General features: G+C 43.2%; 1 protein-coding gene across 1 annotated transcript in view; it reads left to right on the top strand.

The window, feature by feature from the left end:
- usp43b (ubiquitin specific peptidase 43b) overlaps nt 1-16,230 on the top strand; it is a 123,869-nt gene that overhangs the window by 94,227 nt on the left and 13,412 nt on the right. The window contains exons 10-12 of the mRNA XM_078270617.1: nt 5,217-5,294; nt 7,048-7,177; nt 14,237-14,579. Of these exons, the coding sequence (XP_078126743.1) occupies nt 5,217-5,294; nt 7,048-7,177; nt 14,237-14,579 (551 nt within the window). The remainder of the gene's footprint in view (nt 1-5,216; nt 5,295-7,047; nt 7,178-14,236; nt 14,580-16,230) is intronic.

Here is a 16,230-nt window from a genome sequence, read left to right as displayed (position 1 = left end):
TTAAGAATCTTGGATGGGAGGGGCATTTTTCACTATTTTCTGACATTTTATAGACCAATCGATGAATCGAGAAAATATTCGGCTGATTAAACGATCGGTAGTTGCAGCACCACATTCATGCAATAAAGGGTCCTGATGCGAGTGTGTCTGACAGGATTATTTCTGGACACATTTCTAGATTTTCAACACATGGATGTATATCCTCCATGTTTCACCAGGCAAAATATATTCCTGCAGGTGCAAACACTGTAAGCACGCAGCTCAGAGTGACTCTTATCGTTGGAGCTGACTGGCCGCCTGGACACTTCATTCTTCTTTTATTAGATTATCTAAATGTGTGCTTTTGTTGTAGAGTAACTGGTATTATGGTCCAAACATTTCAGCGCTGAAATGATCCAATGTTCCCACAGGCTCTTTCAAATTTGATCTAATGTAATCAATTTTAATGCAATTTAAATCTAATCTCTCTAATCTAATGAAGGTTTTTCCTGAGAAAGGCTACAACTACAGGCAGGCAGCCAGTTCCTGAAGACATTTTGACAGAAAAACACATGGCACACGCTAATATGACTCTTAAAGTTGTTATGTCCAATGTTTTATTTTTTTTCATGTAGTTCATTAGGCCTGATTTTACAGCATTGACTGAAAGGTGCAGACATTTTATCCCTTTTTCACAAATGCGCGTCTGATGGCATCCACTTGCAGAAGTGAATTGCTGTTTCAAAAGAGGCCTTTTTTGGCAAAGTCTTGAAATGACTTCCAGTTGTGTCGTTGCTACAGTACAAACCTTTTATTCACTGAATGGTGCAGATGGGGGCAAATGCTTTTGAAATCCTTTGAAAGGCAAATGTGCAGCAAACTGTATCCTAGAAACTAATGTAATGATAGTGTTTGAACTCAGAAATGTGCTCTCTCTCCTCAAGTCAACCCACATCAAACAGTTAGAGAATGTACCAGTGCAAGTGTTTTAGTCTACTTTGCTCGCTCCTATCAGCCTCTGTCTGTGTCTGTGTGTCATTACGGTGTGTCTTATGTTGACATAATCTGTAGTATGTGCTTACAGTTTGCTTATTTTAAACCGTGCTCACAGAAGGGTGGCTCTATGGATGGAAATGCGTTTTGGTCGGTCCGCCACTTTGGTCCATATTGAAGTATATCTCAGCCGTTTTTGGACAGATTGGCATGACATTTTGTGCAGCCATTCATGTTCCCCAGAGGATGAATCCTACCAACGTTGTTGATTCCCTGCCTTTTCCTCTAGCGCCACCATGAGTTTGACATTTGTGATCTTTAGTGAAATCTCTCAAAAACTGTTGGAGGGATTGCTGTGACATTGATTACGGACGTGCATTCGTTCATAGCCTGACATCGCCACACCAAATTAGCAAATGCTTGACCTTTGAAATAGGGGTGCATGATATATCGACTCAATGTCGTTATCGCGATATCACGTTGCGCAATATTATATCGAAAGTGTCGCGATAAGTATTTAGTTTATTTTGTGGAGCGACGCGTCCTGTCCGTTGGCTGTGTGGCTTAGTTGTGTTCGATTTAGAGCATGCTTGAAACGCTATAATGATCATGTTTCATTGGCCAGTTACCGTGCCACTTGCACATGCTAGTGCACGTCAGCGCATGGGTCCACTACGTGACCAACCCTATGTAGCGTACCACTTGACGTGAGTGTACCACTTTCGACAGAGTGACAGTGTAAGTGAAGTAACAGATAGAGACAGAGAAGCGAAAGAAAGGACCTAAAGATAGAGCGAAGGGAGACAGTGGAGCGAAAGAAAGAACACAAAAGTAAGAAAATGAGTGTTGCTCAGGGACAAGACGAAATAACAGAGATTGAAGAGGAAACTTTAGTGGCCAAAAGTAACGCCTCCTCTGTAACTTGGAAATACTTTGGCTTTAAGCCAACGCAACGCAACAAACCTATTTTTCGCATCTTAAAAACCAACATATACAATATCGAAATTAATATCGATATCGCAATATTCATAATCAATGTCGCAATATCACATTTTGTCAATATTGTGCAACCCTACTTTGAAGTAGTCATTTGAAAAAATAATCCTAACTGAAGATCCACTCAATAGATTTTTTTCCTCAGCTTTCAACCGCTTCTCAAAAAAGTGCTCTGATGAAGGCGTGAGATGCGTTTGAGGATCCAGGAAAAAGCCTGTGTTTTTGTCAATGTACTGTGAACTGTGGGAACTGTGCTTTGTTAAGGAGTGCAAAAACAAAAGGGGCATAGTATACCTTGTTATTGTACTGTATTTACCTAAAACATCCACTATTTAACTAAATCCCCAAGGACTCTGTGTGTGTGTGTGTGTGTGTGTGTGTGTGTGTGTGTGTGTGTGTGTGTGTGTGTGTGTGTGTAAGTAAGTCAGTAAAGTTTATTTCCAGAGCACATTTAAACACAGCTTAAGCTGACCAAAGTGCTGTACAAAAAAATGCACTAAGGTGCCGTATTAAAGAACATTACATGTAAAAAAGAAAAGTAGAAAGAAAACACAAAAAGGAGCATCACAACGACGATGACAACAAGCAGCAATTCACAAATACAGAATTATAGACATGATAACAGATTGAGAGATTAAAAGGTTAGTGAGTAAAATGATGTCTTTAGCGTAGATTTAAAACCAGAAATAGGAAGGAAGCACATCTGATATCTAACGGCAGCTGGATCCACAGAGGTGGAGCAGCTACTGGAACGGCTCTGTCACCTTTTGAGTTTGAGCTGTGGTCATGCTGACACCTAGTGGTTAAAAAGCCTCAATCTTGTGAGGTAGCACAAGAGGGGACTGTATCATTCCCACTCGAAGAAGTGCTTTTGGTCAGTCAGCGTTCTCTGTAACAGCATCTAAAGACTGGGATGTGTTGCCAATGCAGATAAGAGAAGTAAATACTTCTCGTTCTTTTACTGGTCAGCTGAAGAACTGGCTTATTGATAACCAGATACGTGCACATTAGACTGCTGACTGCCTGTTGACTTTTGCTGCCTGCCTGCTTGGCAGCAGTGGAAGAAGTATTCAGATCCTTACCACTGTACAAATACACTCTGTTACAAGTAAAAGTCCTGCATTGAAAATGTTACTTAAGTAAAAGTATGCAAATATCATCAGGAAAATGTACTTAAAGTAGTAAAAGTACTCAATGCAGAAAAACCCTCAAATTTTAGAAAGTGTAAAGGATCCAAACAGTTGTGTGTTTGATGGTCTAATCATTTCAGCTGGACTTGTAGGCAGTTATACTGTTGGATAGTTTCATTTATAATAAAACATTGTATTTTATAAACGACATGTGTTCTCAGCAGGAAACCGATGGAGTGCCTTCTCCAGGTAGGGAATGAGTCCTTACCCCAAGTGAAGGAGTTCAAGTACCTTGGGGTCTTGTTCACAAGTGAGGGGACAATGGAGCGGGAGATTGGTCGGAGAATCGGCGCAGCGGGGCTGGTATTACATTCAATTTATCGCACCGTTGTGACGAAAAGGCAAAGCTCTCAATCTACCGGTCAGTTTTGGTTCCTACCCTCACCTATGGTCATGAAGGCTGGAGGTCATGACCGAAAGAACAAGATCCAGGGTACAAGTGGCCGAAATGGGTTTCCTCAGGAGGGTGGCTGGCGTCTCCCTTAGAGATAGGGTGAGAAGCTCAGTTATCCGTGAGGAGCTCGGAGTAGAGCCGCTGCTCCTTCGCGTCGAAAGGAGCCAGTTGAAGTGGTTCGGGCATCTGGTAAGGATGCCCCCTGGGCGCCTCCCTAGGGAGGTGTTCCAGGCACGTCCAGCTGGGAGGAGGCCTCGGGGAAGACCCAGGACTAGGTGGAGGGATTATATCTCCAACCTGGCCTGGGAACGCCTCGGGATCCCCCGGTCGGAGCTGGTTAATGTGGCTCGGGAAAGGGAAGTTTGGGGTCCCCAGATAAAACATGTCATGGAGCATTATAACATGAGACGCCATCAAAACTGCTCTATATTCTTATGCAGGGATGAGAACATGCATATGAATTTCCAGCGTGATATCACCAGCGTTCCAAGTGATATCTAACATTATTCCGGCATTTAGCTAATTAAAAAAACAGCAAATATAATAATAAAAAGAGGGATAAATAATGTTAAACCAAACATTAAACTAAATAATTCGATTAATCGCGGCCTTCACGGTCAGCTAATCGCATTCTTACAATATTGCAATTTTGATCTGAAAACGATTAATCGTTCAGCCCTCCGGCCAGCAGATTTGTCTCGTTTTGTCTCGTTTTGTCGCTCGCCGTCTGATGTGTTGTGTTTGTTACTTGTTGTCGTGCACTGTGCCTCGTTTGAATGTTGGTCAGTGTATGTTGCTTTTACGTGCTGACTGTATTAAAGCATTAGTGCGTAACTTTTTGATATTAATGAACGTCCGTTACATTCAAGCCGTCGCCAAATGAGTTGCTACAAAGCTAATTAAGACTATCAGCTCCACACAGCTCTCTCTGGATCTCTCAGTGTGACTATGTTCAGAAGATTGTGGCGTCCGGCGACTGTCCCGCGCAGAAACTCGAGTGAAGATAATGACCTCTTCTGAAGAGTCCATCATGTTTTTTTTTATCCTCCGTGTCCTCCTTGGCTACTAGCAGCTGCGTGATTGCTTAGAATTCCTCATGGGGGAGGCAGAAACTTTGCACTATAGCTTTAAGGCTTTTAGAGTTGCCATTTTTAAACTAGGCCAGGAACAACAGATCAAAATTAGCCTGCTGAGCTAACTCTGGCTCATTTACAGCTACTTTGCTGTTGATTAATTAGGGGTGTGCAAAAAAATCGATTCACGTTCAAATCGCGACTCTTCATAGAATTCCAAAAATATATTCATATTTATACTTTTTTTTTTATTGTATGTCTACTGCAATCACATGGGAAAAGTAACTACACTTATATACTGTGAATCGTTTTTTTAATCGAGAATCGTTGAGCCTGATATCGATATCGGATCGTGACATTTTCTGAATCATGCTGAATCCTATGATTAATGAGCACTGTCCCTGTCAAATAAACAAAATAAATGAAAAAAATTAAAAATACAAGTGCACTCTAATGATTCTAATGAGGTTGTCGGTGCAATAAATGTACTGTAAATGTCTCAAAACTTGAAAGTGTAGCAAATTTCCGGAAGCGTGGTCCATGCTCGTTCCTCTGCTCTGGATGACCCTTCACCTTTTTTATGTCTTTCAGAGCTCTGAAGCTCTGCTGCTCAGGAGGACCTCCGCATGTGAAGCTCATCATCGAGTGGGAGCACAGAATCAAAGACTGGTCAGTACGCTGTCTTTTTCCTCCAGCAGTTAGGGCCGCACGATATCAGGAAGATACGCGATAATGTTGTTGAATATGTAATATTACGATATTACTTGCAATGAATAAACAGATATCAAAGTGTACTCAGTTCTGCATTTCTGCAGCTTTCAGACTTTCAACAAAGTGCTTGTTGAATTTTAAACAAATGAAGGAAATTATTCCCAACATTCTTTCTTAAAGGTTATTTTTTTTGGGCTTTTCCGCCTTTAATTTGACAGGACAGCTAGGGGACAAAGGGGAGGGAGAGGGGGGGGGAAGACATGCAGGAAATCGTCACAGGTCAGATTCGAACCCTGGACCTCTGCATTGAGGTGTGAACCTCTGAGTATATGTGCGCCTGCTCTACCCACTGAGCCAGCCCGGCCACTTCCCAACATTCTTTTATTGAATAAATTGAGCATTAAATTGAATATAAAAGGCAGCACTCAAAAAAGAATGACCGTTAAGTTTCTACTGATCATTTCTTTTAACCAACAACAACAATCTCTGCGTGTCTTGCGCGATATGTCGCAGCCTTTTGCGATGCGTTTCTCGCCACAGTTGATATCGCGATGACGATTAAAACGATATATTCGTGCAGCCCTACTATCAATTTTCTAAAACTACCGTGTGCACGTTTTTTTCAGTTCCTGTCTGATTTCCTGGGTTTCAATTTGTGTTTCAACTTCTCTCTGTTTGAATCTTGTTTCATTTCCATCACATCTATGTATATTGTGGTGTTTTATGCTTATATGTTATATATGTTTATATACTAGAGGTGTTGAAATGAATCAAATAATCAATGCATCGAATCGTGGACGTGGATGATGCTGCATCGATAATCGACCGGGCCATAATCGATTATTTCTGTTTACAATTTAATGCAGGCCCAACAACCTTTCTGTTTACATATTCTGGTATGTTTTGCACAATCAGGAAGTGCCATGTGCTCAGTGCTGTAGTTTTATGTATCCAATTTATTTAGTGTTAGAGCACTGCAGGATGGTTTGTTTTTGAAGCTTGAAAAGCTATGAATTAAATATCCTATATGGCTTTAATAGAACAATGTATTTGACGCATCGTGATGCATCGAGATATTGAATCGCTGACATGATAATCGTAATCGAATCGGGAGATCAGTGGAGATTCACACCTCTAATATATACAGTGTATACAATAATACAAATGTTCACTTTCTAAAACCCCTTTCACACCGAGGGCTCAACCAGCGCTGCAGCTGTCTCTTATTTTTAGTAATGTTCCCAGATTTCAGCCTTTACTTCTTATTCACCATCTCCAAAGTCATAGGAATGGACTCTTAACTGATGAGTTTATGTATGTACTTGTACATAATGTATACTGTTAGTGTGTACAATACAATGTTGTTGAGTCACACAAAACCCCATTACATTTTAATTTGTTCTATTTCTTTATATATATATATATATAAAAACTTGTTTACCTTTTAAAGTGCTATATAAGGAGCCCCTAAAGGGACGTGGGGAAATGTGTTCATCGCGTGCGCACAAGAAACTTTTCAATAAAAAAAAAATTAACTTTAGCCACGTGACGTTAGCAGTACTTTGTTAGCACAATTTTGCTAGCCTTCGATTGGTTTCTCACGAGCATCAGTTCCTAAAACTGATGTCCCCCCATGTCCCTTTAGGGGCTCCATACCAAATAAATGAAATAAACTTAAATAAAGCACCTGTTTGTGTTTTGTGGGCCGCAGCCTGTTTGGTAACATTCAGGAGGAGGTGGTGAAGGATGCAGACAGCGTGAGGAATCAGCAGCAGCAGCACGTCCAGCAGTACAGCTGCACTTTGGACGAGTGCTTCCAGCTCTACACCAAAGAGGAACAGGTAGTCTGTTATCATTTGATACCTGCAACAACCAGGGGGCTCCATTTAGAGTCATGTTCCCCGACACTGAGCCCCCTGAGTCCCTGTTCTAATTAGTCTCACTTTGCCAGACCTTCCTCCACAGCGCTGCGGAGGAGGGTCTGGCTAGTCCACACAGCATCCCAGGATGGGAGAAAAACGTGCTCTGGTTTATTGGCATTTCTATAAACCAATCACGATCGTCTTGGGCGGCGCTAAGCTCCTCACGGAGCCACGGTGCCTCTGCAAAATAGCCTCGCCCTGGAACCTTTTTTGGTAGAACTTGTACGTTCTAAAGTTATTTTAGTCGTACAACAGAAAACTCAGATTGGACAGATAGTCTAGCTAGCTGTCTGGATTTACCCTGCAGAGATCTGAGGAGCAGTTAACCATAGTCCTCACAAATCCACCGGAGTTTAAAAGTATAACACATCCCGGCACGGGAGCAATCCCAGAAGTGGAACGTCGAGGATATAGACTACTGTCTCATTAAACCTACTTAAAGTCATGTTACTACTAGTCTCGCCCAGCCAGACCTTCCTCCACAGCGCTGCAGAGGAAGGTCTGGCTAGTCCACACAGCATTCCGGGATAAGCACCGGCCGGAGACACGGTAATCTTATGGTTATAATGTGCAAAAATAGTTATTGCAATCGTTCGAACCTGTGTGTTTTTCAGAAGGAACATTCGAAACCTCCTTTTTGGCCAGTTTTGACAGCTCTTATGTGTATTGGATTGATCAGATGAGATGAAAAACAAAAGGAGCCTTGTGTGTGCCTCTCACAGTTGTTTGTTTGCTATCCTAACAAACATCCTAACAGATCGGGCAAAAAAAGGACGACACACCGCACAAAGTCGGGCGACGGTCAAACAACACAGGACTTTCACTCAGGAGACCCGGGGTTCGTGTCCCGTTCGTGTCCCTGGGTGTCACTGAAACCTACATTTTATAACCCCACTCAGGATCTTTTTCTAAACCTAACAGTCCCGTTGTTGTGCCGCATGTCAGTCAGTATGTCCTGGCCCAGAGCGCCAAAAGTGACGTTAAGAGTCCTAACGCTAAAGGTGACTTTTAGCGTAACTAACAAACACCAAAGGACACACTTTTAATGTGAATAACAAATGCCAAAGGACGCCAAGAGTCCCAACACTAAAGGAGACTTTCAGCGTGAATAACAAATGCCAAAGGCACATGACCAAGCATCCGTATTTAACGTGATGGGGGAGTGAGAAGGTTTTGTTTATTTTAACAAGACAAAGCTGTGATGTATGAGGTCATATTGTCCATTAAAAAGACTTTGGCCAAAAGCATTGTAAGCGTAAGATGATCTCAAAATTATGAACTGACAAAAAGTAAAAACAAGCCCTAAAATCCATTTTGCCAGTTTTCTCAACCCTTGTGTTGTCTTCCCGTCAACCTTGAACGTGTTGTCTTTCCCTGTCTTTCTTTGGGGTCCCCCCATCCGCCCGGGATTTTTCAAATGTCATGGACAGTAAACCTAATTTAAATGACATTATACCACATTTTTTAGTTAAATAAAAGCAGACATTATGAATTATTTTGACTAATAGTTAAGATAAGAAGATGTTGAGAGGATCACAGACTGGTTCATGTCAAAGTTTAGTCAGGATGCTGTTTTGAAACCATTAAAAAAAATTGTATGAAAGTAATTATTAATTGTACCTGTGAAGAATGTTGCATTGGTTCCATACAACAACAAAAATGTTTGGGGCAATTTCGGTTGAAAGAAACCCATATTACTGATATAAAAAAACCTTTGAAAACGGGTCAAATTGGACCCGAGGACAACACAAGGGTTAAGCTTAAAAGCTTGTAAGATTGATGGTAACACTTTACTTGAAGGTATCGACATAATCGTGACATGACACTGTCATAACTATGACATGACACTGTCATGAACGTGTCATAAACGTTATAAACAAGTCATAAATGTTTATGACTTCTGTCATTAAGTGTCATTCGGTTTTTGTCATGACAAGTTGACATTGTTTGGGTTGTCTCGATTATGACAAGATGACATTACCAGAGGATGTCTTTGTCATGACAACTTGACATAATGTCATCCTGTTTAATGTCAAGTTGTCTTAATAAGGACACTCCAAAGAAATGTTATGTCAAGTTGTCATGACATATACATCCCAAACAAATGTAATGTCAACTTGTCATGACCAAGACAACTTCTGGTAATGTCACTTTGATTAATGTCAAGTTGTCATAATCAAGACAACCCAAACCATGTCAACTAGTCATGACAAAAAACCGAATGACACTTTACAGACAGAAGTCATAAACGTTTATGACACGTTCATGACAGTGTCATGTCATAGTTATGGCAGTGTCATGTCATAATTATGTCGATACCTTCAAGTGAAGTGTTACCAGATTGATAATCGGGAAACAGGGCCTAACGTTCCTCAAGTAAATACATGAAACAATCATGTTTTCCACATCGTTTTCATTTGTTTGAGGTTTGACTGGAGCTGTTTTAATTACATCATCTCATTGTGCCCTCTTTTCTTCATTAGTACCTGACTGGAAAAGTAGCACCCTGGTGTGTCAGGGCCTCACATTGTCTGCTGTTGTGCTGACTGTGTGACTGGCTGTGATGTGTTCTGCTGTTGTTACCTTGGGTCACCACCCAGTGGCGCTGCAGGAACACGATGGCACTGCTGACAGTCTGTACTAAACTCCAGTGGGCCAACTAATCCACATTTCAGTCTAAATGAACAAACCTTAGCTGCTCATGTATCCTTTAGTTGCCCATAGCACACGTATACTGTAGATGATGAACCGGCAGATCTGTAAAACTGAGTTTCTCCACAAAGAATCGTGCACCCCTTTAAATCTTGTGTTTACCAGAGATGTGCTCATAAGTTTCTTGGAAATAAGTCATTCAGCATGAGCAAAGAATAAAACATGACTTATCAATAGGGATGTAACTATGCATTGATTAAAAAATGAATCGCAATGCCATTTTTGCCTGGCCTAGGGCGTAATCTACTTTAGATTTCACTTTTTTTATTTATTTTTTTTTAAGATAATTTTTTTGGGCATTTGATGCCTTTATTTTCATAGGACAGATGAAGACATGAAAGGGGAGAGAGAAGGGGAATGACATGCAGCAAAGAGCCGCAGGTCAGAGTCAAACCTGCGGCCGCTGCGTCAAGGAGTCAACCTCTATACATGTGCGCCTGCTCTCCCAACTGAGCTAACCCCTAATTATTCATTTTTTATTTCAAGTTTTAGTGCGTAACTTTTTGATATTAACGAACGTTCGTTACATTCAAGCCATTGCCAAATGAGTTGCTACAAAGCTAATTAAGACTGTCAGCTTCGCCTGGAGCCTGGATAGCTCACCTGGTAAAGCGTGCGCCCATATACAGAGGCTTAGTCCTCGATGCAGTGGTTGCGGGTTTGATTCCGACCTGTGGCCCTTTGCTGCATGTCGTTCCCCCTCTCTCCCCTTCACGTCTACAGCTGTCCTATCTAGTAAAGGCCTAAAATGCCAAAAAAAAAAAAAAAAAAAGGTGGTGCGGGATCACAGAAGGCTTGTATCATGTGGACGCGCAGACAGTTTTGTTGTCATTACTTAGAATTTCTCATGGGGGCGGCAGAAACTACGCACTATAGCTTTCATTTTTGTTATTTAAGATCAAATGCAATTTCAGTTGCACTTTTGATAAGAGGACACATTGTTTTGCACAGTTTGTATAAATAAGGTCATTTTTCTGCACCTTTTTCTGTTTAAAAAATTGCGAATAGAAAATTGTATCGTGAACTTAATATCGTGAATCATATCAAATCGTGAGTTGAGTGTATCGTTACATCCCTACCTAATCGAGTAATGAAAACTTTGACTAAGGCCAGAAACACACCGCACGCTGAAGTGCCGTGAATAGCTGCGAAGCGCTGTAAAGCAGAGCTATTTTCATTTCGGGACACGGGATTAGGCACACAGAGAGAGAGAGATGGACGGACGGACAAAGTGACACACACACACACACACACACACACACTGGGAGAGAGAGAGAGAGAGAGAGAGAGAGAGCGCTGTGTGGAGAAGAAAAGGATCGCTTTTTTCCAGTATGAACAGCCAGACGCACGATCAGGCACGAATCTACGCTTCATGGCTATTCGCGGCGTAATACTGTATCTGAAGTCTCTTTTATATAGACCTTAGTGGTCCCCTAATACTGTATCTGAAGTCTCTTTTATATAGACCTTAGTGGTCCCCTAATACTGTATCTGAAGTCTCTTTTATATAGACCTTAGTGGTCCTCTAATACTGTATCTGAAGTCTCTTTTATATAGACCTTAGTGGTCCCCCCAATACTGTATCTGAAGTCTCTTTTATATAGACCTTAGTGGTCCCCCCTAATACTGTATCTGAAGTCTCTTTTATATAGACCTTAGTGGTCCACTAATACTGTATCTGAAGTCTCTTTTATATAGACCTTAGTGGTCCTCTAATACTGTATCTGAAGTCTCTTTTATATAGGCCTTAGTGGTCCCCTAATACTGTATCTGAAGTCTCTTTTATATAGACCTTAGTGGTCCCCTAATACTGTATCTGAAGTCTCTTTTATATAGACCTTAGTGGTCCCCTAATACTGTATCTGAAGTCTCTTTTATATAGGCCTTAGTGGTCCACTAATACTGTATCTGAAGTCTCTTTTATATAGACCTTAGTGGTCCCCTAATACTGTATCTGAAGTCTCTTTTATATAGACCTTAGTGGTCCCCTAATACTGTATCTGAAGTCTCTTTTATATAGACCTTAGTGGTCCCCTAATACTGTATCTGAAGTCTCTTTTATATAGAACTTAGTGGTCCCCTAATACTGTATCTGAAGTCTCTTTTATATAGGCCTTAGTGGTCCCCTAATACTGTATCTGAAGTCTCTTTTATATAGACCTTAGTGGTCCCCTAATACTGTATCTGAAGTCTCTTTCCCTAAATTCAGCCTTGGTGCAGAATTACAGCCACTAGAGCCAGTCCCACAATGAGCTTTCCTTAGGATGTGCCATTTCTGTGTCTGTAGCTTTAAATGCTATTGAGGAGGAGAGGGGGGGGGGCAAGGTGGAGGGTGGGGGTGTGGCCTTGACCAAGTGCCACTTTGCTCATTTGAAAGCCATGATGTCTCTCTCTCTCTCTCATGGGTGGGCCAAATTCTCTGGGCGGGCAAAGCAGAGAAAGGGGAGGTAACCTTTCCCCTTATGACGTCATAAAGGGAAGATTCCAGATCGGCCCATCTGAGCTTTCATTTTCTCAAAGGCAGAGCAGGATACCCAGGGCTCGGTTTACACCTATCACCATTTCTAGCCACTGGGGGACCATAGGCAGGCTGGGGAAACTCATATTAATCTCTTCAACATTCTCGTATACTGGGCATGCGCGTGCCGGGGTAAACAGGAAGCAGCATGTACGTATACTCCGCCCGATGCTGGTAGTTGCCATGGTAACCTTGGTAGCTTAGTCTCAGAGAATGAGACGTCATGATGACCCAATCAGGCAGCGAAATCTTGGCATCAGTGTCGGTGTTGCCAAAGGTCTCCGTTTGCGGCCGTTGAGACTGCAACACAACCCCGCAGATTCCAAACCAAAACGGGTCAGAAGTGTTTTCAAATGTTTTCGGTTTAGGGGCTCGGAAACGCCAGAGCAGGGGGAATGAGGGGGGGGAAACACCAGAGCAGGGGGAATGAGAGGGGAAACACCAGAGCAGGGGGAATGAGGAGGGAAACGCCAGAGCAGGGGGGGAATGAGAGGGGGAAACGCCAGAGCAGGGGGAATGAGAGGGGGGAAACGCCAGAGCAGGGGGAAATGAGGGGGGAAACGCAGAGCAGGGAATGAGGAGGGGAAACGCCAGAGCAGGGGGAATGAGAGGGGAAAAGCGCCAGAGCAGGGGGAATGAGAGGGGGAAACGCCAGAGCAGGGGGAATGAGAGGGGGAAACGCCAGAGCAGGGGGGAATGAGAGGGGGAAACACCAGAGCAGGGGAGAATGAGGAGGGGAAACGCCAGAGCAGGGGAAATGAGAGGGGAAACGCCAGAGCAGGGGGAATGAGAGGGGGAAACGCCAGAGCAGGGGGGAATGAGAGGGAGTACCAGAGCAGGGGATGAAGACGCCAGAGCAGGGGGGAATGAGAGGGGGAAACGCCAGAGCAGGGGGAATGAGAGGGGAAACGCCAGAGCAGGGGGGAATGAGAGGGGAGACGCCAGAGCAGGGGGGAATGAGAGGGGGAAACACCAGAGCAGGGGAATGAGAGGGGGGAAACGCCAGAGCAGGGGGAATGAGGAGGGAAAGCGCCAGAGCAGGGGGGAATGAGAGGGGAAACGCCAGAGCAGGGGGGAATGAGAGGGAAACGCCAGAGCAGGGAAATGAGAGGGAAACACCAGAGCAGGGGGGAATGAGAGGGGGAAACACCAGAGCAGGGGGAATGAGAGGGGGAAACGCCAGAGCAGGGGGAATGAGGGGGGGGAAACGCCAGAGCAGGCGGAATGAGAGGGGGGAAACACCAGAGCAGGGGGGATGAGAGGGGTAAATGAGAGGGGGGAAACGCCAGAGCAGGGGGAATGAGAGGGGGGAAACGCCAGAGCAGGGGGAATGAGAGGGCGGAACACAGCAAAAGATTTTTGTTTTTAAACCGAAACGCAATGTAAATTAGGGCTGCACGATATGAGGAAAATATCTAAATGCGATTATTTTGGCTGATATTGAGATTGCGATATGATTCACGATATTGGAGGGAATGATACTTTTCGTATAATTATTCTCATTTTCATTGAAATTATGAAAATTCAAAGAAATTAAAATGATTATAGTGGGATTTTTGCGAGGATCTGTACCAAACAAAGATTTTTTCTTTAGTCTGTAGGATAGGATTTGTAGCCTGGGACGTCTCTGCAGCTCCACAATACCTAATTCAGAATGGTTTGACGCAGTCCTAATGTAAATGCAGCCTCTGTCTAGCAGAGACAATTCTGTTAATTTCTGTCCATTTTGTCTACCTTCCCCCCGCCAGCTTGCCCCAGACGATGCCTGGAAGTGCCCCCACTGTAAGCAGCTGCAGCAGGGCATGGTGAAGATGAGCCTGTGGACTCTGCCGGACATCCTCATCCTGCACCTGAAGCGCTTCAGGCAGGTGGGCGAGCGGAGGAACAAGCTCACCACGCTGGTGCACTTCCCCCTGGCGGGCCTGGACATGACGCCTCACATGGTGAGCCGCAGCCACGGCTCCCATCAGCCCCCTCTGCAGCCTGGCTGGAAACAGCCGCGGCGACCTGACCTGACTCCTCCCGACTTCCTGTACGATCTGTATGCTGTGTGCAACCACCACGGAGGAATGCACGGTGGACATTACACAGGTCTGACTAACTGACAGCTTCTGAGTAAAGACCTGATAATAATAACTTTAATAATTAACTATCTATATGGCATCTTTCGGAAAGGAATAACAAGTAAATAAAAAATATACTGTAAGTTGAGAATAAAAATCAAATTGTTAAGATATAATTCAATTCAATTTTATTTATAGTATCAAATCACAAGAGTTATCTCAGGACACTTTACAGATAGAGTAGGTCTAGACCACACTCTATAATTTACAAAGACCCAACAATTCCAGGAGCATGCATGAATGCGTAAGTGCGACAGTGGCGAGGAAAAACTCCCTTTTTAGGAAGAAACCTGGGATAGACCCAGGCTCTTGGTAGGGGGTGTCTGACGGTGCCGGTTGGGGGTGTGATGAACAGTGGCAATAATAGTCACAATAAAGATATTGTAATAGTTATAATAGTTCATGGTGTCGTAGAGCACAGCAGGGCGTAACAGGGCGTGGCAGGGCGTTGGCCGGACATAGTAAGTCGAAGCCGGGCATTGCAGTGCGTAGCAGGGTGTAATAGGACACAGCAGGGCGTAGGGCATGACCACGGCGACAGCTGCCACCATGATGTAGGTGCCATCATGATCCAAGATGATGATGCTGGGCGGAAAAAGAACAGAAGGACTGCGGGGAATAATAATAATAATATTATTATAATAATTCCCCCAAGAGCAAGCATTTAGTGCGACAGTGGCGAGGAAAAACTCCCTTTTAGGGAGAAACCTGGGACAGACCCAGGCTCTTGGTAGGCGGTGTCTGACGGTGCCAGTTGGGGGTGTGATGAACAGTGGCAATAATAGTCACAGTAAAGATATAATTTAGCTCTGAGAAGAGATTTAGAATAGGATCAGCCTGGGGCACCCTTGTAGCTCACCTGAGAGAGCGTGCGTCCCATGTAGCAAGGCTCAGTCCTTACCGCAGCAGCCCTGGCCTTTGATGCATGTCTTCCCCCTCTCTCTTTCTCCCCTTTTCATGTCTACAATTGTCCTATCAATTAAAGGCAAAAATGCCCCAAAAAATGATCTTAGAATAGGATCAGCCTTACAGCTGAGGGAGTTTTTCACATTATTAAATATGGCATTCAGTCTAGACAAGAGAGTAATTAACGCTAGTACTAGAGGCCAGAAAGGGTGATTATAATGATGTCTAATATGGAGTTATTTGACTGTAGGACATTTTTAGACATCACGGTCTTAATTTCAGCAAGGCGTATAACAATGCATAACAATGGAGGTTGGTTTTATGTGTACGCAGGACTTGCCCCAGGGGTAGCATAAACAGATCAGTGGTTCCTAAACTTTTTTTTTTACATCAAGGACTCTAAAGTCTGACACAAATTAGACCGCAGACCCCAATTTATTAAGATTTTTTCCCAGGGTCCCCTATCTGATAGGATTTTGCATTTAGATGTTTTATTACAGAAAGTACAGAACAACCTATGACCAAATTAGTCATACCCAACTTCGATACTTTTGAGGCACCGATTGAATTGCCTCCATAGTATCGAGTATCGAAAAAATGCCTCGTCATTTAATGCCAAATTCCAGGGCCTAAAGGAGTAAATCTCATCAGCGTCAGTGAGCCAATAAGCGCACAGCGAGTTTCTACCAAGATCTAATAATGTTTGTGATTGG

Source organism: Sander vitreus, chromosome 15 (assembly GCF_031162955.1).
Source record: "Sander vitreus isolate 19-12246 chromosome 15, sanVit1, whole genome shotgun sequence".
NCBI lineage: Eukaryota > Metazoa > Chordata > Actinopteri > Perciformes > Percidae > Sander > Sander vitreus.
Note: the sequence above shows the minus strand (reverse complement) of the source record. Positions and strands in the feature narration are given on the sequence as shown.